The sequence below is a fragment of the Indicator indicator genome, chromosome 12, assembly GCF_027791375.1.
Source record: "Indicator indicator isolate 239-I01 chromosome 12, UM_Iind_1.1, whole genome shotgun sequence".
NCBI lineage: Eukaryota > Metazoa > Chordata > Aves > Piciformes > Indicatoridae > Indicator > Indicator indicator.
The window spans coordinates 20,574,498-20,602,167 of NC_072021.1; the positions used below are offsets into that span (position 1 = coordinate 20,574,498).

At 37.2% G+C, this 27,670-nt stretch overlaps 1 protein-coding gene across 1 annotated transcript in view; it reads right to left on the reverse strand.

Annotated features, from left to right (window-relative positions):
- Nucleotides 1-27,670, reverse strand: part of TRAPPC9 (trafficking protein particle complex subunit 9) — a 418,319-nt gene that overhangs the window by 285,235 nt on the left and 105,414 nt on the right. Inside the window, exon 17 of the mRNA XM_054385350.1 lies at nucleotides 3,513-3,655. Within this exon, the coding sequence (XP_054241325.1) occupies nucleotides 3,513-3,655 (143 nt within the window). The remainder of the gene's footprint in view (nucleotides 1-3,512; nucleotides 3,656-27,670) is intronic.

Genomic DNA, 27,670 nt, shown 5'->3' on the forward strand with positions numbered 1-27,670 from the left:
TACACCTAACCTTCAGCATCAGATCTCCCTGACAGTCTGGGATCAAATCATCAAATTTCCCTGGCAGTCTGTAATCTAGTGACAACGGAACTGGTTGGAGACTTGAAATGACACCAGTAGTTTTGGAGCTAAGATCTGATAAAGAATTAATTAACATGATATCTCTGATTATAGAAGACAATTAATATCTTTTTACTATATAGAATTATCTGCATTTGATGGTAAATAAACAGTCAAGCAACTAGATCCCTGAAGCTCTTTGGTGATCTGCAGGTCAGTAAACTGCAGAACAGACTTGGTAAACGGAATTCCAATTATTAATTCATTATGTCTTATATCCCTTACTTAGACTGCTTTAAATACCTACATTCTTGATTATGCATCATGGGACAATCATCTCTGGGCAAGCACAAACAACCAGCATCAAGGATTGCAGGTAACATGATCAGAGGCAAACAATTTCCCAGCACAAGGCTGTTCTGCAAGTTCCTTTGGATGCGGGCCGTTGAGTTGATACACCTCAGAGCAGATTATGGCCGTTAACTGTCAGAACATCATCTCTTCTGACAGCAGAGCTGGTATCTGAATCAGAATTAGGTAACAGACTAAGCACAGCATCATGTTAAGGGCGGCATCAAGCTAGCTACAGGTGCCTCCACAGACCAGCACGGAAAACTGTTAAAAGGAACTCTTGTCAGGATTAAATGCATCTTGCATCTTAAATGCAGGGGGGTTGGACCAGATGATCTTTCAAGGTCCCTTCCAACCTAACATTCTGTGATTCTGTAATGTAACAACACAACAACAACAACAAAAATTTAATAGCCTTCTGACAGGCTTTACAACAAAACATTTTGGAAATTAAGTATTGTGGTATTTTCCCCAACTCAGTAATGCTTTTAAGAACTCTAATTAAAAACAATCACATCTTTAACTACATTTCCAATCAACAAATCACTTAAAATTTCCACTGACTCAAATACTGATCACTATGATGAACAGGCAAAGAATGAAGCAAATGCATACAACATGAGCTGGAACACTTGGCTGAATTTGAGCCACTATATATAGTATCTACTGCTACTAGGCTTGTAAAATTTACACAGCTGAACAACACAGGAATTCTACCTTTGAATTAGCACCTCAATCGATTTTTACAGATTTCAAGAATAAATACGTTCCACACATGCTAATTTCTGAGGATAAATTGACAAGGCAGGTAAGATAGTATCATCTTACACAAAACATAGCAAGGGAAATCTAGCCAGCTTACCAACAAGAGAGCTTCAAATAAGAACATCACATTGTATTTGAAGCTTTTATGGAAGGTTCACAGCTTTACACCCAAGCTACTTTCTGATTATAGGAAACTTACTGCAGTGAACCCAAAAAGCAGTCACATTGCCCATTTGAATGTGAATACAGAGTTCAAAAGGACATTTTTGACACTGAATTAAGAGAACTGTGAATGCAAATAAAGGCAAACTGAGTATTTTATCCTGTATAATAAATCTTCTTGAAAACTACTTAAAGTAGATGCAGTGGTACTTTCAGGCTGCTAATGAGGAACCACTTATTAAACCAAAACATTACAAAAGCCTAAGAATGTGCCACTGCAGGGATGAAACTCTGAACATCATTAGTAAGGTTCCTGGAATTCTACAAACATCTGTTCCAGATATTATGCTCTGACTTTGTAAGTAGCATTAGATTTACTTTATTAGGGCAGTTTGTAAAAATATAGACTATTATGCTACAAAATTCTTGACAAACTTTTTTACCGATAAAGCTGTGCAGTTTTAGGTCTCTTTTATAAGAGCTGGACACAATCTACACATTAAAATAAATTCTTGTTTGTCTCATTTTTAAGCATTTTTACAAAAAAATATTTCAGAGTTTTATGATTTTTGCCAAACTTAAAATATGTCATACCTGCTGTGAAAAACAGATACCTATCCTCTTGGCAGTATAATGAAACACTCAAATTCCTGGTCACTCCTTTTGCTTCATCAAGAACAAGAATTTCTTAACCTTTTGCTTTAGCATAAGTTACCTTTTATGAATTTTCTTGCTCTAGACTTTCTCCAACTCGTCTACTTTTCTTCATGTTTCTCCAAGTCCAAGCCCCAAACTTTTCCTCAAGGCTTTACTTCTTTTGTTTACAGGACAAAAGAAAAACTTCATGCTTTGTAAGCTACATTGCTGTCCATCCATACTTTGACATTTTTGCAGTGGTATGGTACTGGTCACACACTAGACTTATATAGCCTTCTTGACTATCTTTAGGCTTTATTTCTGGAGTCTGTCATGAAAAAGTTCCTAGGACCAGGAGGAATCTCTTGAATGGGTTAAGTTCACTCTTAACTAGTAGTAGAATTAGTAATAGTACTACATAGTCTCACTGAAATAATTTCAGAATTTAAAACTATGAAAATGCTTGGTCCCACTAGTACACAGGCTTTCTTTCAGATAATCCTGCTACTTGGTAGCTGGTAGCTGATTATTACAAAGGCATTTTTAATAAAAGCATATTCATACCCAATTTGTAGCAATTTTTTCTAATTTCATCCCTCATCTAAAAGTGTTTCCTCCTCTTCGATATTTATATCTGAGATGCACTTACACACTGAAACAAAGTTCCTTCTCACTCTTCCCTCCCACAAACCCAACCTAATTTATTCATCTTTTCAATGACAGCTGTTCAAAAGCCACCTCTGGACTTGTCAGTTTGAATACATCCCAAATACTTAAAGATTGAAGAGCATAAATTCACTTACATTAAAAATAAAAAAAAGTTGATTAACAGTAAAATAACTAGCTTACAGAATTAATTTTTGCAAAAGGTGCTCCGCTTAAGCAGTTTGTAAAGCAATATAAAATTAATAAAAACAATTAATAGGAAGTGTACATTTTGCAGCAAATCAAGATAATTTTAGATTCAAAAAAACAAACTGATTACACTCAGTGGCTGACAAATTTTAGGCAATCACATTTTCATGATTAAGCCATTTGACCATCATCACCTGTTGACATAATTTTTTTAACTCACTATGGTATATGAAACTATTCTTGGGCTTACAAGAGTAAGCAAGCACTAAAGGAGAGAATGATTGCAATTTATTCCTCACATGCAAAGACAAATATTTACATATGCATATTAGGTAAGACTGTATTAGAGAAACATTGAAGAGAAACATTGTAATAAAAATACACCACAGCAGCCAAGAAATGCAGAAAGAAGTCAACAACATCCTGTCCTGGGTAAAACAAAAAAAAAATCATGAAAAGACGTTTGAACCTCAGGAATTGTCTAATGCACATGGATTGCTTTAATGATAGCTTACAGTTAAAGGAGGATAAAATCCTGAACGAGGAATTCTGAAAAAACTGCTCACACAATTCTTTACCTACGCATTGCTGATGATAATGAAAGCTTCCAGGATGCACTTGAAGTTATAGTCAATATAATAGAGACACTGAGACAAATATACAAGAGCCAAAAGACGACTTACCTTGTTGCTGGAAGAGTACTAACACGTGTAAAGAAAACAGATGGTTCTACTTCAACATGAAGGCCTAGTGAAAGGTTCCGGTAATATCCTTCAACATGCCCTGGCCCACCAGAGTACTTAAAATTCAAAATGGCTTCCAGTGTCTAGAGAAACAGAAGAAAATTACTTACTAGCTATGTTTCATTACTATGCATTTCACAAGGTCAGTTAGATTGGACCACAGAAGTCATCTACCAACAAAGTTTCTACACTCTCAAGAATCTGCTTTCCTACCCCATTGATTCTACTATCTCATGAAAAAAAGACGGTCTAACAAATAGCAGCATCTTAGGTAAACAGATGATTTTTTTTCCTTCCCCATTCTTCTCAAAAGCTAAAGAGTACAGAACACAGCTGGACTTCCCTTTAGGTAATTTTTCAGCATACCACAACTAACACTGACAAAATGAAGATTTGTTTTTGTTTTAGCTTAGAAAAATTTAGGGTTTATTAAATGATGTGCTCTTTCCCACTCTTAAAAAATATGCACCGCTTCATTACCATCATAATCAAATGGAAAACGTTTATTGTTTCAGTGTGGACAGATAAAGATGGTACAAAAGTAAAGGCATCTGGTCTCTCAACAAGTCACTGTAAATGTGCTCATCCCTATTAATTAACAGATTAAAACAACACTGTTGAGTAGATCTAGTGCATGAACCTTTTCTTTCTTTGATGTTCATTTTATATAACATGATTTCTTTGCAAATATTATAAATGAAGATGATCCTCTAGCATTAGTTTCATGCACTCATTACTCTCAGTAATGTGTCCTTTCCCTTAACAAACAGCACACTAGTCCTCATGTCACCATCGATGTTCAAGCTCAGAACAAATCTTTGATTCATCTAAAGAGATTATACATTACTACTTCTTTCATGTGTTCCTGAAATACAATTTCTTGGAAGCAAGGCAAGAATTTCAGAAGTGTCACTAGATTTTTATTTTTATGTTTTCTCAGCTCTTATTCCAGTCCCTAGGCAGCAGCTATTACCACATCTCAGAGCAAGGACAGGGGCAGCAACAGACCTCAATCCTAAACCTATCTCTAGAAGGACAGTCATTTCTTAAAAAAGATTTAGAAACAATGCTTTTCTCCTTTGTTGTTGGCCCTTAGCTCATTCTTGATTAAAACTAACAAACTCAAATCAATCACTTATCCATCCAATCATATGTAATCAATATTCAAAATACTCTCCCTTTCAATTCAAAATTTACAAAATAATTTATGAAACTTGTTTTTCATAATCTCTAAGGAACAATAAGGATTTTCTAATTTACAACAAACCATGTATGTTTGATACCATTCTGTTCCTAGGTCTGGTTAAAGAAACAAAACCAGAAATATAATAAATTTCTTAAAATGACCACAATCAAGTGATTTAAATACCAAAACTCTGATTTAAATACCAAAATAAAGAGTTTTGTGTATTGCTGCATGTACATGATTAAATATTTTGCCTATTTACCGTTCATTTTAATTCAAGTGGGTTGACTCAAATTCCTAATTTAGTTTCATTAAAATTCATGAGTCACCTTATAATACATATAAAAAACCCTTTACTGGGCACTCCGGACATACCCATCAACTCTGTTTATGTCAATGCCTAATTTGTAGTTAATGAACTCAAATTTATGTTCTGTCAGGATAGCTAATCGATATTAAGTACAAAAAATTTAAAAAGCACAAGGCCATTCAAAACATACTTCAGGCTAATTAATCAGCTGGACCATTTAACAAAAATCAGAGCCAGACTCCATAAGTACAGGGCTCTGACACTACTTACATCGTAATGTCAGAACGGGCTTCAATTTCCATTAGAAAACTTGCTCATGACCCCATGTGATCAACACCTCATACTACAGAGCAGGAAAAAGAAATCCTAATGGTCTTCTATTAATCTAGACAACAAGAGGACATTCTCTTCTCACCCGAAAATATAAACTCTAACTAGATACATCTAATACTGAAGTTGTGAATCTGACATGTGATCTGACATCTACAAAACAATCCAATTCTCTCTCTGGTTGTGAGAATTTGCAGAGTCCGGCACACATGAACAAAGATAAAAGATCAGGCAGACTTTACATGAAGGTTGTAGATATGTGTAGGAGGGGAGCATGATTGAAGGAGATATTTTTTTCACGAGAAAGAGAGTACCTCCTTACCTCTTTCAGGTGATCAGAGAAAGTTTCCTTGCTTAGGATTCATGCAATATGAACAGAATGTAAAAAAAAAAAAATAAAAAATTCAATCTTCTTTTAACTACTCTATGCACACAAACCTTGGAAAGGACTCTGCATATGGTAAGACAGATAGAAATCCAATCTCTAGAATAGCAAAAAAAAAAAAAAAATAAAATCCCCAAACTACAATTTCATAAAATTGTAAAGATCCAATTTAAAACAATTTACCACCTTCCCTCACAGCACCTGCAGAGAACAGTCCAAGTGCTACAGCCCCCAATGATAATGTTGCGTACTTACTCCAAAGGTCTTGTCAAACCTACACCAATAACAGACCGAGATGCAGATTCTATTCATCTTCACAAATACCAACAGAAATTTATTAGATTACTCCAAAATGTATCACTGCAGACCAAAAAGAAATGGCAGAGCATCACTACAAACATAATTTTGCCTGCAGATGATCCATAAAAAAGAGAAGGAAGGAAGGCTGGAGCACATTGGCCTATCAGGGCAAGCAGCCAGGAAAAGCAGCCTATTGTTAGCTGAACACATCTGGAATTTAGAACATTTATGGACTTGGGCAGGGATTCTTGGTTTTAAGCAAAGCTGCTTTCTGGAAATTCAAAAACACGCATAAATTGCTTAACCTGTAAGATGACTTAGGCTTGATAATTTTTTTACTACTTCATTGGTCCTTCCTTCTACTGATGAAGGAAAGGAAACTGAAGCGTTTCTAAGTTCCACATGACAAGACGTTGAACCAACAACACCAAACATTAATATCACCTACTACACTGACAAGAAATTTTACAGATAAACCATTTTTAAAAACCCCTGTTTTAGTTTCTCTCACACATTTTGCCCTCAGATATATTTTCTGTATGAAACAGGTACCCTTTTTTTTTCCCCAAAAAAAGTCATTCTCTCCAGCTTGCTCATGAAAATCTACCAGTAGAGAAATGAAAGCCAAAATCAGAAAAACTATTTGAATAACATTGTGCCACAAAGGAGATGCAAAACATTTAACACTGAAGTTTCCAAACTAAACGAAAAAATGTTAGTACTCTTCTACCAATACCTCAGTAGTGACTAAAGAGTAGTGTCTTTTATATGCTGACTTCTAACTGCCAGTTCCAGCAGTTGTAATCTACCACTCAGATGAAATATATCTACTAAACTGCTACTACAATACTTTCTATGCAAAGTAGAGAGTAAATCTAAAGAGAATTTCCATATAATTCTACAGAATATTGCTACTGACACAGAAGCTAGAATATTGCTGATTGAGAACAGACCTCCCCAAAACAGCTAATAACACAAGAAACATAAAGGAGTAGGGGAAGAGCAGTAATGAAGGGGATTTCTTGTGCTAGGATGATAAATAGGATGCTCAATCCTTTCTGTATGTTTGTTCTCAAATAAGGAGGCTGAATGATTACCAATGTATTCAAAGTTATATGCAGCAAAGAACTCTAATTTTGCTCCAACAATTGGCTTAGAACAAGAGTATACTAAAGTAACTGTAACTGAAGGATGTAAGAATCCACCTGCAGAGACATAATCTTTATATCCTGTATGTCAAGGAAAATAGAATACCACAAACCATTAGCTTAATTTAACATTAGCAACTCTCATAATTAGTCTGTTTTTTTAAAGAAAAAAGTCCTTCAAGACACAAAAAGCCATGGAAGAGTAATTTTAAAAAGAAGGAATAATTGCTGAACAGCAACCTTAGATATAACTGAAAAAGAAACTACCAATAATGAGAATAATACACACAGTAACTGAATTAGTAGTCAGGAAACTCAACTTCATAGTGATAGAATGTTAAGGAGTAAACAATCCATAAAAAGTTCATGTCCTTTCCTCCTCACTGCTAAAAAATACTTTTTTTTGCATCTAAATTTTTGGATCTGTAAAATTTATAAAATTTGAAACAGTTCAGGTCAGGAGCTCCTGGGTTTAATTCTTCTATCACCTATCATGCTTAGTAGATTTGTTTCTTTATTCCTAAACAATTTTACTAGCAATAGCAGCAACTCAGCTTTTATCCCTGTGTGCATCTTACTACTGGAAGAACAAGAGGATTCTGGTTTTTAATAGTTCTTCTTACAGTATCTCATCATAATGCACACTGCATTTTGTGTTTCAGACAGCAAAGCAAGGTTTTGTCCTTGCTCTTTTTTTCCAAACTGAAACACTATTAAATATGTTTTCCATAATTCAATTAACAAATCACACTTCATAAGAAAGTCTCGCATACACTACATTTTCAAGTCTTTTCTAAATTCCCTTAGTGTAGCAGAAATGACATTAAGTAAATCTCTAAATTTAACACAAGATGAAATGCCAGTACTTAGCTACAGGCAGTTTGCTCCTGAGACTCTGCAGATACTGAGTGCAATAACTGTGAAGAAATACCAGAACATACTATTGCAAGCTCCCAGTAAGGCCTCATATTTAAAAATAAAAATAAAATATAAAAATAAAAAAGTAGCATAAAGACCAGACTAAATAATATGTCTACTTTAGCTTCTGAGCTGCTTATAGAAAACAATTCTTAACAATTTCACACAAGATTTTAGGGCTGAAAATTTGAAAAATAATTTATGCTAGGCATATAATCTTTAAATATACATTCCTTTTTAAAAAAATAAATAATTACTTGCCCAACAGTAAACTTTTTTTTTTCCCAAAACGTCATCATGCTCCTAATATCCTGCTTCTCGTGCAAATTACCATAAGCAGGACATGTTCCATGCATTCATCAGTGTTTAGCCATTCTTTCTGACCTTGAGTACTTCTCCTGATTGGATACCATTTGTTTGGGTTGGTTTTTTTCCTTAAAGAGAATATAAACTCTAATTACATTAAATTCTCCCTTCTTCCTTCCTTCTTACCTCTCCTTCTCTGACCATTCTACCATATTCAACTGTGATGGGTAATCAATGATATTCATCAGTAATAAAGAGAAATGTAAATGTATTAGTTCATCAGTTCCATCTAGCAAAAGGAACACAGAATCTCTCTCTACAAAATTAATCTCACCATTTCTTCTGTTGGGTGCCATGCTTAAATTCTTTTAAGAGTTTTGAGGATTGTATAAATAAAATCACAGTTCAGGAACTTCAGCTGCTTAACTGTAACCAATTAAATCATCTGGCAGTAACAAAGAGAAAGTGAGTTTCTCCAATTAACCACACTCTTTTCAACAGCAGCAGGTAACCCTGGCAATAAATACCTGAGTAACAACAATTAGAGAAGGGATCTGACAGTGTGCTCAGAGTGCCAACAGCACTGACGCAGACCACATCCCACAGCCTCAGCTCTATGGGTGCAGCAATGCAGAGATGGTAGCATTTCCAGGTCTCTGCCCTTTCACAGCTTCCTTGCAGCTTCTGGAACATCAGACTATGCTCTCCCCAGGGCTGTCATACTTGAGGCCCTACAGGGCCTCTGCAATGCTTCAGGCTGTAGACCACAGTCCCAAAGGTGCATTCACACCTTTTTGTGCTCCTTGCTGCCTCAGGTCAGTCCTACTCACTCACCTTTCATTAATGTTGAGAAGTCCTGTAGTTCACCCTATCCACACAGCACACAGCTATCATGGAGGGGGAGTGGGTAATTGCCCTAGGTAGACTAAATTTTTCATATTTCTTGCCATATGTGAATCCATACCTGAATTACCATCTTTACCATCAAAATTACCCAGATGAAGCATTACTGGACCAAACCCATTAAAGTGCAAGGCTTGCAAAATGCAAGCTTTCAAATCCAAGTATGTAGGATGTGCTGCAGCACCAACATGGTTCATCCAGAAATGCAGTACACTGAACACAGCTGAATCTTTTTTCAGGAAAAGACCAGAATGTGAGCACTGGGTGGGAAATGGAGGTGGTAGAGAGTTGATCTCATGCAAAAAATCAGTCCTGGAATTTAGAAACACATCCATCTCTGCCTATGTATTCATGTGGCTTTCAAAACTAATTTAAATTAGCACTTTGAGTTTTAATTTACAATACTCCAATAACAAAAGACAAATAATTGTGAATTTTGCTTCATTGTCCCATCACTGAGTCTGCAGTCAATGATTCTACAAAGTAACCTGATAAAAGATAAAGTCTATATAAAAATCAGGCTTAAAGGATAAAATCCGTGTAACAGAAAAATGAGGCTTAACAGCAGTGCTGAGAGAAGCAGCATGTGCCTTTATGTATATAAGCTGAATATCCACCTGCTAATTTGTTCTCAGAAGAATAAAATTAAATATTTTTTTTAAATCTACTTCCACATCACAAAAGAGGGAAAACTGCTGACTAGGCAGGACAGAACCTTTCAATCTCATAGGAAAAAAATCTCCAACTAAATGTCAGCAGCATCATATTTATTTACTCCCTGGTGATGACAGCTAAGCAAAGAACAGCATTACTGAAATCTGAATGTTCTCACAACATCGGACACTTTCAAGATTTGGCTGGACAGGGTGCTGGCCCATCTTATCAAGACTACATTTTTCCCAAGAAAGGTTGGATCCTTCCAACCTGGTATTCCATGACTCTATGACATGTTCTCTGGTTTCTGAGATACACAAACTCCGTAGCATTACATCTTCAGTAATCATTTGGACTTGGATGCTGGTATCTTCCAAGCAGGAATTCACATCATTTGCTGAAACACTTACACCTTCCTTTATTTGAAATACTGGTGTCAACAGGACATTTGGGAGAAGTGGAGTATGCCATTCATGGTAAGGAGAACACCAAGCTTTTTACCTCACAAGGTCTATTTCAAGCTGAGCATTATTCCAAAACTGAAAATAATCTTGTCCTCCCTGATATTGTTAGTATTTGGTACAAATCTTAGGCTGCTCAAGAAAAGCCAACAATTAGAAATGAAGATTAGAAGTGGAATATACGCACAACCATTGTGGCAGTTTAGGCTGGGTGCCTCCTGCCACTGCTGCATGAGATACACCTCTGGTGTCCTGGGTGCCCACCCACAGGGGTGGACACAGGAAACGACGTATTTCTACCCATAAGTCCTGCACCCTATAAGGCCATCTGCAAAGTCATTCTCTTCCTCTTTCTTCCCTCTATGCTCCCCTGGGAGATGTCCTCTCTTATCGGGTAATGCCGGGGGAGTATCCTCAAGGCCTCTTAGGCCTGTCTAGGCCTAATGCCAGGAGGAGAATGGAGGGGGGGCAGTCTCAGACCTGGCCAGCCTGAGACTTGCCTAGCAGCGGGAGGGGGAAGAAAGAGCCCTGGGGGGTTTGGGTTTACCCTCAGGTGGGAAGAAGGGAAGGATTGGGAAGCTTTGGGAATTCTGTGAGGGGTTCTGTACGCTTTGGGATACTCTTTGTCACTATGCTTTGTGGTTTGTAGTTCTCTGTAGCTTCACCAATTCGTTTTTTCATTTAAACTTTTCCATCACTCTCCAATCCGTTTGTGTGAGTTTCATTCTTTTGTCCCTTTCGGGGCAAGAGACGATCTGTCTGGCCCCAAACCAGCACAACCATATATGACATTTTTGACACAAAGAAAATCATAGAATCGCGTAGTTCATAAAAAGTAAATTAAATAATAAATCAAATTTTTACATTAATTGTCAGAATGAAGGTGCATATGCAATAGTCATATGCAATTTGCAGAAATAGATCTCTTCTCATTTTCTGTTATGCAAAACATACTTCATTTTCTGTATTTTTATACACAATAATTTTCTTTTTGCTAAAAATTAAATTCTGTATTTTAAGGAAAAATTAAACAGCCAAGAAAAGACAGAAAGTACCTACACATTTCTCCTAATGCATATCATGAAGCAAATCTAAATCTACTGAACACTGAAATAATCAAGGTAGAATTCCTGGTTTTCCCCAAATAGGAAAAGGAGACTCTCCAGTAGACATTGTTTTTTACAGCACCAAATAGTATAGTAAGTGATAGCATGAAGCCTGATACATGCTTTATAAAAAGGATATGCATATGTAATCATCTTGTAGTGCATATGTAATGATCCTCTAGGACTGAACTGCAACAAGCACTCTCCGTTCTAATTTTTCTCCTCTGTATTCTATTAAAAGTATATGTGGCAACTACAAAAGCTATGATACAACTCTAAATAACTGATTAAGCAATGAAATAAATTGTGCCACTGCAGTAACTCAGACCTTTTTATGTCGATACAAAGCTCATATTATTCTTCCTGTTAAACTACTTTATCAGTGTAAAGCAAAATTAAATACAATTTTGAGCACATGTGTTAATCAGGTGAATCTACACAAGCAGTCTGTTGAACAAGGTGCCCGTTGTGTTCACGCTCTAGTACAGTTTTACTCAAGTAGACCTATTGCATACACATTGACTTTCAGTAGCACTTTTTGCACTACACCAATGTTTATCTAGCTCATCCATCTACATTTATGTCTAGTTAAGCCCCTGAAGAATGAAACTGCTGCATCCCTTTGTAAAAATAGCACAAAGGCAGTGACAAGTCACTGAGGCTAAATATAGCTGCTGCAGGCATATGCTGGGAATTAGTCCATTTTAGCCCTCCCCAATCCTAAATCAGTAGGCTTCAACAAGAAATCTCTAGTGAATACACACAGGAGCTCAATAAATCCCCCTTAAGCTTACAAGGCATATTCTGAATCTGTGCTAGCTAAAAATAGCCTGTTTATAATGAGAATGGAGATGTGAGCAGAATAATATTAAGTTCAAAGACAGGCATGCTGTAGCCATTCTGCATTAAGGAATAGGGTGAATCAAAGGTCATTCTATCACACAGGCACAGATAAAATACAACATACAGAAACCTTTTACTGAACAGCACTCATATCACATTGGATTGTGCCATTCCTGATTGGTTTTTGTAGCTCACACATGAATGAGTTATTTTGTGTGCCTTTTTTAGGTAGAACACAAGCTGTTCCAAAAGGCAGAAGAAAGAAGAATATACAGCATTATTCCTCCAGACAGTATTCCCTCCTGGAGTCCAATACCCCTCCAGAAATATTCAGAAAATACAATATATAATTAATCTTTTAATATTAATCACAGAATTTGGCTTTCTTTAATTAAAGAAAAAAATTGCATCCAGGTCTACAGGGCAGTATTGCTGTAGCTGAATGCCCAAGTGCATGATGCATGGTCTTAACTGCCTCAAAGGTTTTACTTCCATCAACTTTTGATACGAGCACTACTGACCACAGCTATCCACAGTCATCACAGAGTCTGAGATACAGATGAGACAATAAAAATAATTTAAATACAAACAATTTACGTGGGACGTTCTCATCAAGAGTTTTCCATCTACTGACACTAAACTGCAGAACCTCTTCGAAAACTGTGTGCTGGGAACTTAGGCAATCCTGCTTTCTGGTCACCCTAATACCCAGTCTCTTTATGAGCATGCACAGTCACATAACAGACCCCTCAGAATTTGGCTGGAGACCACCTTTCAATGGCCCTTTATCCTGCCTTCAACCAGCTCTTACCTCAGGATGGACCTCACTTTTACCTCACAGTGTATTTGTTTCTCTCAAAGAGCCTTTTGTGAGAGTCTTTTTGGAAGTATTTTAGGTATAGCTCATGTGAGCTTCATTAAGTTCAACAAGCCCAAGTGCAACGTCCTGCACCTGGGTCAGGGCAATCTCAACCACAAATATATGCTGGGCAAAAAGTGGACTGAAAGCAGCCCCGTGGAGAAGGACTTTGGGTACTGGTGGATGAAAACCTGAATACGAAGCCAGTGATGCATGCTCACGTATGAGAAAACCAACTCTATCCTGTGGCTGCAACAAAAGCAGCATGGCCAGCAGGTCAAGAGAGGTGATTTTGCTGCTCCGCTCTGCTCCGGTAAGACCCCATCTGGAGTTCTGTATCCTGCTCTGGAGTCCTCAGTGCAACAAAGACATGGACCTGCTCTAGCAGGTCCAGAGGACAGACTCAAGGATGATGAGGTGCTGGAGCACTTCCCCTGTGAGGACAGGCTGAGAGAGCTAGGGTTAGTCTGGAGAAGAGAAGGCTCTGAGGAGATCTTACAGCATCTTCCCAGTACTTAAACAGAGCCTACAGAAAGGATGGGATGGAACCCTTTATCATGAAGCACAGCGATAGGACAAGTGGTAAACATTTTAAATTGGAAGAGAGTAGATTTAGATTAGATATTAGGAAGAAATTCTTTAATGGGAGGGTGGTAAGATACTGGAAGAGGCTGCCCAGAGAGGCAGTGGATACTTCCTCCCTGGAAGTGTTCAAGGCTAGGCTGGATGGGGCTTTGAGCTACCTGATCTAGTGGAAGGTGTCCCTGCCCAGGGCAGGGGGGTTGAAACCAGGTATCTTTAAGGTTCCTTCCAACCCAAACCATTCTGTGATTGTACAAATCAAGTAAGCAGTACCAAGGATTTTACGTTTGTTCATTACTGACAAGGCAAGCTCAGCATATGCATCAAAGAATTTTGGCACATTTGCTTACCATGATTGCCCTTCATAAAACCCTCTTTCAACAGTATCCCAACATATGTACCTTGTTATTAACTCTGTTACATTTCTGATTTTACTACAGTTACCAATTATAAGAGTAAAGTAATTGCTTCCCCGATGGCAATATAAAACTTAACTTTTCAAAATTTACAAACTTTTAAAACACCATTGAACATGACAATTGTATTCCAGACAAGCAAGGCATAGTTGCATACATTACCCTATGGGTGAAGGTTCTGACACAGGTCCAAGACCACCACCATTACCCAGTAAGCAAAATTTGGAGTTTCTAATTTACAATACACAAATCCATCCCACACAAAGGAGACACAAAAAGTAGAAGTAGTTTCCTGAAGATCTCAAAATGATCCACTGTTCAAAACAGCCTCCTGAACAACTCAGTTCCATTCAGTATTCATATACTATTTGACTCATAATACTGCTGTATTGCATGCTAAGCAAAAATTCAACCCACAACCTCAAAAGATAAAACAAATCCTCCTCTGCAACAGATGAAATAATGCATCCAGCAAATCAGAAAAAAAAATTACTGTAACACATGAAAGATTCTTGAAACTAAGTATCAGATTTTTACATAAGAGCTCTCTGGTATTCTCGCGTTAAACAATTCTTTATATTTTTTTCAGGAATTCCTGTGATTAGGCAGGATAAGCACAATTAAGTCATTGTTCAAAAGTAGCAGCATGTGAACAAAGGCTTTTTAAAACACAAATGCTTGAACAACTTAATAGATCTGTTTATTCAGCATAGTCATTAACATATAAATATGGAAGTCTGAGCACTTCAATTTTTCAGCTGCTACTTGGGTTGGAAATAGAGGCTCTAGTAGCACAATAATTTTCAAAATCAGTGAAGTTATTGAGCTAAATTTATCACTGACCTAATGAGTTTGATATGGAATAAATATTGCAAATTCCTACCCCTTAATACAATGATAAAAAACAATAACAACAAAAAACTCCAGTGAAACTCCTTTTCAGGGAATAACACTTCAGAAATCACATTTGTCCTACAGTTTTGATAGAAATCAGGCCCTAGTCTTGCAGAACAGCGTTTTCTATTCTAATGCATCTTCTTTCACTGGGCATGCTATCTGAAAGCTAATATGCCAAACAACCAAGCATCGACTGACATTATTAGAACATACAGTTCTTATAATAAACTCAATCTATGTGATTTCCTCAAAAGTCTTTCCTCAATATAGGGAATCTAGACTTAGCTCTTCAGTAAAGACAAGATGATAATTGCAGATATGAATCAGAAGTAGACATGACACTGAAATTAATTTCCTCTCTTCACCAATCCCATTTTGCCATAATTCATTCAGGAAAATCATAGCAGCACTGCTCACTCCTATTTCCACCTGCACCAAAGATTCCTGAAGGCTAAGAATAGACATTAAATTCTGTGACATTACAACAGAACAAGACAACTTTTACAAAGGCAAAGGTCTTAAAGCAGATGAAAGGCATCACAGTGTTTTACCAGAAAGACAGATTTATAAGGGGCTGGATACTGACAATTTCAGCAGCATACATCAGACCGGTCTGCAGTGTGTGTTATCATTGATTACTGAGTGTGATCATGCCATTCGGACAACACTTGGACCATCACTGTTTTTTGAGCTCCTACTACTTATTCATCTGTATTCCACACATGGAACAATTATGTTCTAAAAGTAGCAAAATGTCCTGTAAAAATACCATTGAAAAAAGGCGTAGTGTTTGTTGCTATTTTTGGAGGACATTACCATTATGTCCAGTAACTCAACATTAAAAAGACAATTAATCAATGGATTCAGAGATTTTCTCCTGAAGAAAAGAATCATCAAATCATTAAAATGGTATGGGTTCAAAAGGACGTTGAAGATCACATAGTTCAAATCTCCCTGCCACAGGCATGGACATCTCATACTAGACCAGGTGGCTCAGGGCCCTTTCCAACCTGGCATTGATCACTTCCAGGGCTGGAGCCTCCACAACTTCTCTGGGCAGCCTGTTCCAGTGCCCCACCACCCTCATCATGAAAAATTTCTTCCTAATCTAAATTTAGTTTTTTCCATTTTGCAGCCACCACCCCTCATCCTATCATTGCATGCTTTTGTATAATCACTCTCCAGCTGTCCCACACAGGTAGCCTTCAAATAACAAAATGCTGCAATAAGGGCTCCCCAGAGCTTTCCATGACAAATCCAATTCCAAAATCTAACTTGTAAAACCACCTAAAACCATCATGCAGCAATAAATCAGGAGAACTCTCCACTTTCTATCAGAAGGAACATAAAATCTTTTATTTGTGAATAGGAAACAGTCACTTTCCAATTCCTTCTTTTTTCCTCTGAGACACTCAAAAACATCGAACACATCCCCCATCTTCTAATAACTGCTTCCACATAAATAGAATTTCACAAAACAACTCATTCTCATGTGACTACTTCAGTCTCAAACAACCCTTAGTGTTGAACTGACCTAAAAATAATTCTTAAATTTAGAAGATTTTTGTAAAATATGTGAATACACATTTTTACATATAAATACACACACGTTCAAGGAGCATCTGGACAACGCTCTTAGTCATATGGTACTCCTATGAGAAGCAGGCACTTGGACTCTCCAAATGAGTCCCTTTCAGGTTGAGATATTTTATGATCTTACAAAATTAGACAGATAGGCAGGCAGGCAGATAGAACTGGTGCCTGACCTGTAAATCACTATTCTGATTTTATTAAGGATGCTAACTTGGTTTCCAGTCTAAGTGGCCAGCATCTATTTAAAAGGATTACAAATGCTTACTTAAAAAACAGTGAGTCAGCTCATTCAGAGAACTTCATAAATATGCAGCAGGAAACTCCCAAACAGTGACTCATATCTTCAGAGGTTTAAAACAGGCAAATAATCGTGCATTTTCCAACTGTTACTCATACTTGGTTAAATCCTAAGACCAAAGCATCTTGCTTCTGTGAATTCCACTTGACTACCATTAAGTTCTACAGACATGAGTGCTATGGGGAAAAAAAAACAAAAGCAAAAGCAAATAACTGGGAAAAGTGCTAATTCTTAGAAACTTGCAGGGGAAAACTATTTTATACAAACATACACTGAACCATAATTTCAAGTTAACAGGTGTAATGACTGTAAAGATAGTGAGTTCTATAAAATGAAAAAGAAAGCCTCAGAAGCTCATTCTTGCAAATCTTAGTAAAATACTGGCTTTTTTAATAGACTCTATTAGTCATTTCACCAAAAAACAAATAATCATGGGTTCAATTTAGATTTGCTGCTGTTATTCAAAACCATCCTGCCTCCTGCCAGCTTCAAAATGAAAGTGCTGGCTGGAGCAAAGTACCATGGGGTTTGAAGTACAAATTGTAACATGGGAGGCTTCCCGATTTTAGGTGTTGGCTCTTTTCCACAGGGATGGCAGTGATACCGGTGGGAGTAGGGCAGCACACTGGTTTTGGTTGAATACTTCCCAGTTATTACGGCAACACTGGCTACAAGTCAGGAACAATTTTTGGTTTATTCTCGTTCTATTACATAGAATTATAGAATGGCTTAGGTTGGAACAGAGCTTAGAGATCATCTACACCAAACTCCCTGCCATGGACGGGGACACCTCTCAACTAGACTTGGCTGCTCAAGACCTCATCCAGCCTGGCCTTGAAACACCCTGGGGAGGAGGCATCCACAACCTCATACTGAAGAACTTCCTAAGATCCAGTCTGAACCTGCTTTCCCTCAGCTTAAAACCATTTGCACTTGGCTGGTTGCTAGACACCCTTATGAGAAGTCCCTTTCCAGCCTTCCTGTAGATTCATTTCAGGTACTGGAAGGCAGCTATAAGGTCCACTAGGCTGAACAACCCCAGCTCCCTCAACCTATCCTCATAGCAGAGGAGGTGCAGCCCTTGGATCATCTTTGTGGCTCTCCTCTGGACTAGCTCCAACAGCTCTGTGTCCCTCTTATGATGGGGGCACCAGAAGGGGATGCAGAATTTGAGGCAGGGTCTCATAAGAGCAGAATAAAGGGGCAGAATCACCTCTCTTGATCTGTTGGCCACACTCTTGATGCAGCCTAGGATATGATTTGCCTTCTGGACTGCATGAGTGCACTGCTGGCTGGACATAATAGTCCAATATCCTATTCCCGGAAAATCTGCATATAATACGAAGTTCTGAAACAATTAAAAAAGAAAAAAAAAAGAGGTAAATTAAAGAATTAGAATAATTATGACAGAATTATAATTTTAAATTCAAATTGATTCGACCTGAATTATGGTGCTTTGCTTCCTTCAAAACCTAATTAATTGTTGGCAATTTTTTGTGTTTGTGTTGTCAGTTTGGTTTTTTTGTCATTGTTGGTGTCATTGTGATTTTTTTGGGGGTCTTCTGTTTATTTTGGTTTTGTTTTGTTTTCAAAAGACAGGAATAATTATATGGCAAATTAGATTTGATTATTTAAAATATCAAAAATCCACAATTTCAGCCATTTAGAAGTCCTCTTATGTCCTCTTTCCTTTTTGTAATGATGAATTATTAAAACCAGGTGATAGTTAATCTATAGGAAACTCCCTTCAGTTACTTACTGGGAAAAATTACAAATACTGACTCTTATGCCCTCATAGTCCATTACACAGCTTTTTACTAAACAGTTAGAAACTATAATATTTGGAAGTTGTTAACAGTTACCAGTAATTTGTATTATAGTCTCCCTAACAGAAGGTAAATAGTCAAAACTTTATTTCCAAGTCAAGCAACAGTCAAGGATGAATAGCTGACTATATGTTCTTGCATCTAGATGACAAGTGTCACACCCTGCTTAAAAAAAAAAAAAGTTATAAATAATCAAGTTGTTCTTGTCCATTTCTAACATTTTAATTTTATCACACCAAATGGTAAACAATCTGTTTGGCAGCTTATGATCTATTTTTACCAGGTAACATGAGGGCAACTTTTTCCTATTGAAATAAAGACACATAAGAACTCAGTTGAAATCTGTAAGCCCCACAGCTTTAACATAGAATAAGAGTAAACTACTCCTAAGAACTGTGATTGAGGGTTGGTTTGTTTGCCTAAAGCAACGTATGTCCATTCTGTCTGTAACAGAGAAAAAAAAAGCTATATGGATTTTAGAAGGGAAATTAAATTTCCCAAAGCAGATGAGAAATCAAAATTACTTTGAAAAATACAAATTATTAGAGTTAAATCTAACTAACAGGCCAAAAGGGCTTGTGTCAGTTCTTGGAGATACAGCCTTCTCTACCTGACTGTGTTTTGACTGGGTAAATTGGATTAAACCATCTCCAAAGGTACCTTGCAACAGAAATGATTCTGTGATACTAAACTGGAGGATGCACTCCATCTACTCCTAGATATTCAAGTCCATGATACCAGATTAAAGGCAATTCAAAATAAAATGTCTCATCTCTCCTCAAAAGCATTGACAGGAGCAACTGTTTCACTTCAAAAACATGCATTTTTTTGGCAACATGACTTATGATATGGCCCATTCTATTACTAGAGAGATCTAGCAATTAAATTTTTGCTATTCCCATGAGCCTCCCTGGCTGCTGAAGTCTAGGTTTCCTGATGGCAGAATTCCCATCCTTTCAGCCAAACTTCTTTCCCTGTCATGACTTCTGACCTGCTTCCACAAAGGAAAAAAACTATATTTCCCCCTCCAGAAGTTTCAAAACAACCCAGCACAGAGCAGAGCAGGAAATACTGAGCTTCTAGGTTTCTTCTCTGCTACCCAGCCATATCCTTGTAGAGCAACACAGCCAACAGCTACTTTTACCTGAATCTATTTGTGCTGGACGGAGTTACACAGGTCTTAACCATGCATTTTTAAGTATTATAATCAACTTATGTTAACACTTCACCACTTTCTTAAAGTGATGTGGACAAGAGCCTGCACCGTGCTAAATATATCCTCAATTAACAACAAAAAAAATGTTCATGTCCTCAGGCACTGCGATTTAGCATTTGTGCTTGATTTATGGACTCCATGTCCATCACCGCCTTTCACTTCTCAGCTCTTTCTCAGTTGGATTCATTAGAGCACTTGTTCAAGCAGAATAACTCAAAAGACTTCGTCAGCACACAGCAATCTGTAGGTCAAGCCTCAACCATCTGTTTCACCAACCATAAGCCTCTAATATTTTGAGGGGCAAATGCAAGAACACTGTTTTTGTATTTCTTTGTTTTGCTCTAGTTTTAGTCTTTTCAACTAAATGAGAAAAAGACATTTGAGTTGGAAGAGACCTTAAAGATCATCTAGTTCCAACACCCATGCCATGGACACCTTCCTTTAGACCAGGTTGCTCAAAGCACCATTCAACCTGGTCTTAAAAACTTCCAGGGATGAGGTGTCCACAACTCCTCTGGGCAACCCATTCCAGTGTCTCACCAACCTCACAGTAAAGAGCTTCTTTCCAATGTCCAATCTAAATCTAGTTAGATTTAGTTTAAAACTATTGGCCCTTGTCCTGTCAGCATAGGCCCTTGTAAACGGTCCCTCTCCAGCTTTCTTATAGGAACCCTTTAGGTACTGGAAGGCCTCTATAAAGTCTCCTCAGAGCCTTCTTTTCTCCAAACTGAACAGAACCAACTCACTCAGCCTGTCCTTATCCAAGGTAAGACAAGAAAGTGTTAAGTAAGATTACATAAAAGCATAGTACAGATAGACAGCATTTTAGTGTGTTTATTTTAATATTTCTATAGATAGAAAAATGACAAGGAAAAAATATAAGACAACTCTTAGAAATTTAAATAAAAATGCAATCGCTTTTGACATACATAAATACCACCTTTTCCACTTACAGGATTGCCACTTGTCTTGAATTTTGTCACAGGAGACTCCCAATTTTGATAGATCTGTCATGTGCCCTGTCAAACAAGCTTGAAAGATAGTGTAAAATTTGTAGAGGGAAGTATCTTTCTACTGTGGTGTGGCTATGACAGCTTTATGAATGACGTCAAGAAAAAAATGTTGTTCTACAGAGCAAATATATGGCAAGTTATTTTGCACTACTCACCCTCTGCCCACATTACTCAAATGTGTCAGACCTTTCTTCCCTTTTCTCCTACTTCACATGAACCCAATTCTTGCACTTTTGCACACATCAGTTTAAAAAGCTGAAGAAAGGCCAACACAACATACAACTTAAGTTTGAGAACTAGAGAAGAATCATTAGGGAGTTTAGCCTTTTTCCTTACAATGGAGATGAAAATAGAAACTTAAACAACCAAATGAGATCGAAGTGGCTGTATGTTTTCACCAATTCTCTCAAAATTCTAACACCATGTCAGACCCACTCTCGCATTTTGAAGTGCTTCTTTTAAATGTTTCATGCAAGAATCAATGCAGGAATATACGAATATAAAACAAAGATAATGTAGTTGTGACACAAATTCAAATCTTTAAAAGTTAATGATCCATACAATAATGCTAAAAACAAACCCATTTTACTTCAGATATTTTGTATCAGAAGACCCAGCTCCTGCCTATCTCCCAGTACTTGCTAGAATTAATCTTACTCAAAAATATTTAAGAGGGTGTCTTTAATGCTCATTTACTGTTCTTTCTTTCAATTAAAGGCAACTATGTAGCATGCCCAATGCTTTCCTTCAGTGGACACCTGCTCACCTCAATTTACATAAATTTACTAATATAATCTAAAAGCAAAGAGTCTTATATCAGAACTAAGATAAAAATTAACCAACGGTACAGTCTGCAAAGAAAAGTTGAGTTTTGTTCTTGTAAGAGTAGTCACATACAGTGACCAAAACAGGATTCCTAGATAACAGAGTAAGAACACAAAATACTTCCCAATCCACTCCCCAAGTCCCAAATAATAAGAGATTCTTTGAAGTAACAGTGAATTCTATGTATTCATTAACCTCCACAGAGCTGCTCTTTTCTGAATCTTTTCAGTGTTTCTCTGAAACCCATAAACACCTTCGCCATTTTCCTCCTTCAAGTGTACTTCAAAGTACTCCAGTTTGTGGAGCATATGGACTGTGAAGCACTGATTTCAGAAGAAAAATAAAAAAGCCTTGTCCCCAGTGTATCAGACATACTCATGTGTCCACCAAGTCTGTAGTACAATTTCTATCAAAGTGTCCAATAGAGACACCAGGCTTCACAGTACATGGTGTTATAGATCTGGAATTCTCAGAAAGTACTGGCATCATGTATACCATCAATCAATCCTCAAGCACAAAGATGATTGAAAGCAGGAGGTGACAAAGTACAGCAGACAACTTCATTACATCAGTTCATGGAGGTGATCTTACTGACAATAATACTGTTTTTGTTCATTCCTACCACCTTATTTTGAACATAAATCTGGATCCCAACAAAATTGTTTTCAGGGCACTTCAGACATCATCTTGCTTTTAATGTACTCTTTTGCCTTAATCTTTAGACATGCCAATTTCTTCTGACCTCTTGTCAAGTCATTCCTGATAGGCTCCTTCTATGAAATATTTTTGTATTGTACTTCTGACTGGATGCCCTCAAAAAAATTAACTCTCAGCTGTTCTGTTTCTTTTCAGTTAGCTTTTCTCATTTTTATGAATGCTTAAGTAGCTTTAAGAACCTGTGCACCAGTTCATTGACTGTTGTTGCTGTAGCCGAACATAGCAAAATCACTATTACAAGGTAGCATTTTAGCCTCATATTTTTAAATCAGGGCCTACAATTCCCCAGCAAAATGTCAGAGAGTGACTTTCTCTCACTGGCCTTCTAATAAATTGCTCCACAAAATAGACATGTCTGCAAATTTAGTCTGTCTCATGCACCAGGGCAGCACTGGTTCAACAGTAAATAGTTGGACTTATCTCCTACTACTGTATCCAAGCCGGGAATTATCTGATGCATCATAAATTCAGGATTGACCTCCTATATTTTAAGTTATTATTAATGAAACTCACTACTTTGTCTGTGCTTTTAAGTATTATTGTATCGCTTAAAACATAAGACATGTGACAGACCATGCATGCAATGCTGCAGGTTCATTTATCTACAGATGTGGGATGTTTTCTTCAACTTCAATCAAGCTAAGAAGTTGGTGACAAATATTTTAACATATAGAAACGCTACTCAAAAATATTTAGCTTTGTACTGCTGTAGATACACAGTGCCACATGGAGGAGAGCAAAAGAAATAGGAGAAAGGACTGTGGTTTCATCTTCTGTGTGACACTTGAAAATCGTCTCTTTGAAAGACATCTTTCTCTTGTAAAAAGTGCAATACTCAAAATATGACCTGCAAATGCTCTCCCTTCAAATTTTCCAAGTATTTTAACAGGAAATTGCTTGTTAAATTCACAGCTACACAAAATAAAGCTTGGTTCTGCTATTAAACTAGCAGTTCCTTTGAATGGCATGCTAAGGTTTGCATAGCAGTATTTTCATGTTTTAATGACACACATCTTCAGTACAGGCCTCAGATGTTTCTTACTGCATCACCTCAGAATGGATCTGGTTTTTCACCACTACTGCATGCTCAACTCCCTTCTCCCTTAATTTGTTCATATTTATGAATTAAATTAAATGCCATGATTTTAAACAACTCTCGACAGAATCTAGTGTGCTTGTTAATAATTATGTGTATACTGGAAAATAACAGAAAAAAAAGCACAGAACTTCTGACTGAGGATCAAAGATGTAAATAAATAAAATACAGCATCAAACTGACAGATTAAAATTAACAATAATATTGCTTTCAGTATTTGTTTTAAATTGTCTTCCTTAATGACTTGTCCTTTTCAAATGATTTGTTCTTCTGTTCCAGCCGATGTGTCAGCATGGCAATCTGCTGACTTGACTTGGTCTAAATGCAAGCAGCTTGTCAGAAACATCACCAAATCTGAAGTAAATATAAGGGTGAACCATATTACATGTACCACTTGTATTGTACTCAGCTTTACCAGTTTCCAAAAATTAAAGGAACTAGTCATTTTCTCTGTTTCTATTAATAATGGGGTTTGCCCATTGCAAGCACTAGAAGTCCAAAGGAAGCAGAAAACAAAGTAACAAGGGGCCCAGTTGCAGAAAGATTTTAGAATTGCACTTCAGTTGTAGAAGAAATTAGTATATAAAGTACAGATATATAAGCTAAAGAAAATCATCACCTTTCAGAAGGTATCACTCTTTCTTTAGGATGAGGCACTGACTTTATATCCTACAATGGTATTTAAATAAATCACTGAAAGCATTATACTTCTGACAAGACATAAACCTGGAACTCTGCCCCTCATTCTTAAAACCTGATAGTTTTTGCAAGCAGAGAAGTGTTAACCTTCATGTTTTAGACAAATTTCATTAGGATAATTATATTCCAACTAACTACTTTGGTAATTTCAAATGTTTAAGAGTCACCAAAACAAATTACATTATACCAGAATATAAGGAACTAGAAGGTCACCGAGATAAACAGCAATAGATTGGTAGACAATTGTAAATGTCAGCAAAGCAATTTTGTGTAGGATATAAAATGCAATAGAAAGCTAAGGCATTTTGGGTTTTTTTAATTATGCTCAAAAGTATACAGGTGTGATGGTTTGAAACTGTCTTTTTAACTTTTCCTTGCAAAGTTCGTAACAGAGAAAGTGAAAGAGTGTAAATAAGTCACTATTGGGTGTAAGATAGCAAAATACTGATTGTTCTAAACACTTCCATTGGATAGATAGAAATGTTTAAGAACTATTACCCAAAACAAAGTAGGCACTCTGCACATTCTGCGTTCGGCAGTGGGGGCAGTTGCTGGGCTGTCTGGCTGCTGTTTCTTCTTCTCTTCTGGCTGAAGATAACACACTGACCTTGGCAGCTAAGTTAACAACTTTCTGCTTAACTAACTCTGCTTTCTGTCCAAGGGGGGTCTGGGGGGGAAGCTCCTGGGAGAGAGAGGCCCCTTTGGGAGGGTCACCTTGGGGGGAAGCAAAGGGAGATTGGTTGTGCTTTTCTGTTGATTGTATATATTTGTAAATGTTGTGAATTTTGTATATTTGTACATATTCATTGCATTTCATCATAGATTGTAGATTCTGCTTTGTAAATACAGCTTTCATTTGCTTCCAGACTGGGCTAGCCTGGTTATTGTCAGTGTGGGGGGGTGGAATTTCAGCTCACACTGACACAACAGGATCTTTTGCAAGAATTGTATGTACAGGCCCTGGACTGCACACATTAACCCACCTGAGGTTCAGTTCAGACAGTGGCTCCTTTTACAACTTTTATTTACTAACAAAAGCTAGCACCCAGTTCAGTGCAGTTGCTTTCAGCACTTTGGACGATGAAAACAAACAAAACAACTAAACACAAAAAAACCCCAACCACACAGATTCCTGTAATATATCAGAAGAGTTAAGGCTATAATATAAAAGGTTACATTTCACAAAATAGAAAAGTTTGAGAAACGACAGAATAGGAAATGGTATTTCTCACATAAGGAACTTGCTAAGTTCAAATCAACTGCGCACATCAAGAAAATGGAGTAGAACAAGAATGTTTTCACACAGAATCAGAGAGTATTAGGAGCTGGAAGAGACCTCAAAATATCATCTAGTCCAACCCCCCTGCCAGAGCAGGATCACCTATACCAGATCACACAGGAACACATCCTGGCAGGTCTTGAATATTTCCAGAAAGGGAGACTCCACAACCCCCTTGTGCAGCCTGTTCCAGTGTTCTGTCACCCTCACAAGGAAAAAATTTTTCCCCATGTTTACACGGAACTTCCTGTGCCTCAATTTCCACCCACTGCCCCTTGTCCTCTCATTGGGCATCAGCAAGAAGAGCCTGACTCCATCCTCTTAGCACTCACCCTTTACATACTTATAAACATGAATGAGGTCACCCCTCAGTCTCCTCCAAGCTAAAGAGCCCCAGCTCCCTCAGTCTCTCCTCATAAGGAAGATGTTCCACTCCCTTAGTCATCCTTGTGCCTGGACTCTTTCAAGCAGTTCCCTGTGCTTCCTGAACTGAGGAGCCCAGAACTGGATACAATATTCGAGATGCACCCTCACCAGGGCAGAGTAGAGGGGGAGGAGAACCTCTCTCGACCTACTGACCACACCCCTTCTAATACACCCCAGAATGGCATTGGCCTTCTTGGCCACAAGAGTACATTGCTTGGCCAAAAGAGCACATTGTTATGTGGGGGGGACAAAAAAAAAAAAAAAAAAAAAAAGGAGGAAAACAAAGATTTTGGAATTAGGAAAGAAAAAGGCAAGAATAGAAAGGTGATTTTTTTTTTAATATAATTTAACAGGAAAGTTTAGCACTTACATTGGAACTGCTAAGATACCAGATACCTGGAAAAAATATATTAAGTACATCAGGGAAACATTTTCAGAGCGAATTGATTTACCTAAGATCACTTTCAAGATGCATACTCCATTACCACTGCTGATATAAAACATCCTACTGAAAGAACCTATTGCTCACTTAAAAATACATGTAACCACTAAAACACTGCTATAGTACTTGACATCCAACTACATCTATTATTCAAGCCATAATAATTTTTCTGTAAAAGCTTCTAAGGCCCTCTCTGAGAAGTTTCTATAGTTATCACAGACTATATTCATAGATACGCTCTACACTTTGAAATACTATGACTGTATCATGCTTATCTTTTGGAATAAATTAAAACCTAATGTAATAATCCAGAAGGTTATTTTCCTTTAGTGGGGAAGAGATCATTGCTCTGTTTTGTGACTAATACTCTGTTATCAATGTATCTCAGACTTAGACTTTACTACTTCCATTTGATACCACATAGATGAAAGTCACCCTTTCAAACTGCTCTACTTTTTAACCTTTGCTGGTAAGCCTGCTTTTCATCAAACATGAGATTTACTTTTTCCCTTAGTAAACTTACATATATTTTCCATAAGTAACAACGTATCTTGTTGAACGCTTCAATAATGTGTAAATAAATATGCAACCAGCACATTTTAATCCTGGCATACAAAACTGCCTTGTAGAAGAAGGAGCTAAAGAGAAAGACTATAAACAAATTTTTAATGTTTGTGAGCTCCCTCTTAATACTTCTAACAAGTTACATTAAATATTTGCATCATGAAAACAAAACTGATTGCTCTGCAATATGGTTTCTCCTTATAAGCATTTTACATTTTTATTACAGTCATTTTATAAGGGCATGTAAGTGCTTTATTTGTGATGAATGCAACTCATCCATCTGGGACTCACAAAACGCACCTATGCACCACATAGGAAGCATGAATTCAGAGTGCTTTCTTCAAGTGCTCAAAGGAGGCTGCCCATAGAGCTTGTGGAGTCTCCTTCTCTGGAGAACTTCTGTGAGTTCTTTCATTCTGATATTTATAAGAAAGCAAAATGGTTGTTTGAGGTGTTCACCTTGACACAAAAAGTGCAAGTTCAAAACCAGATACTTGAGA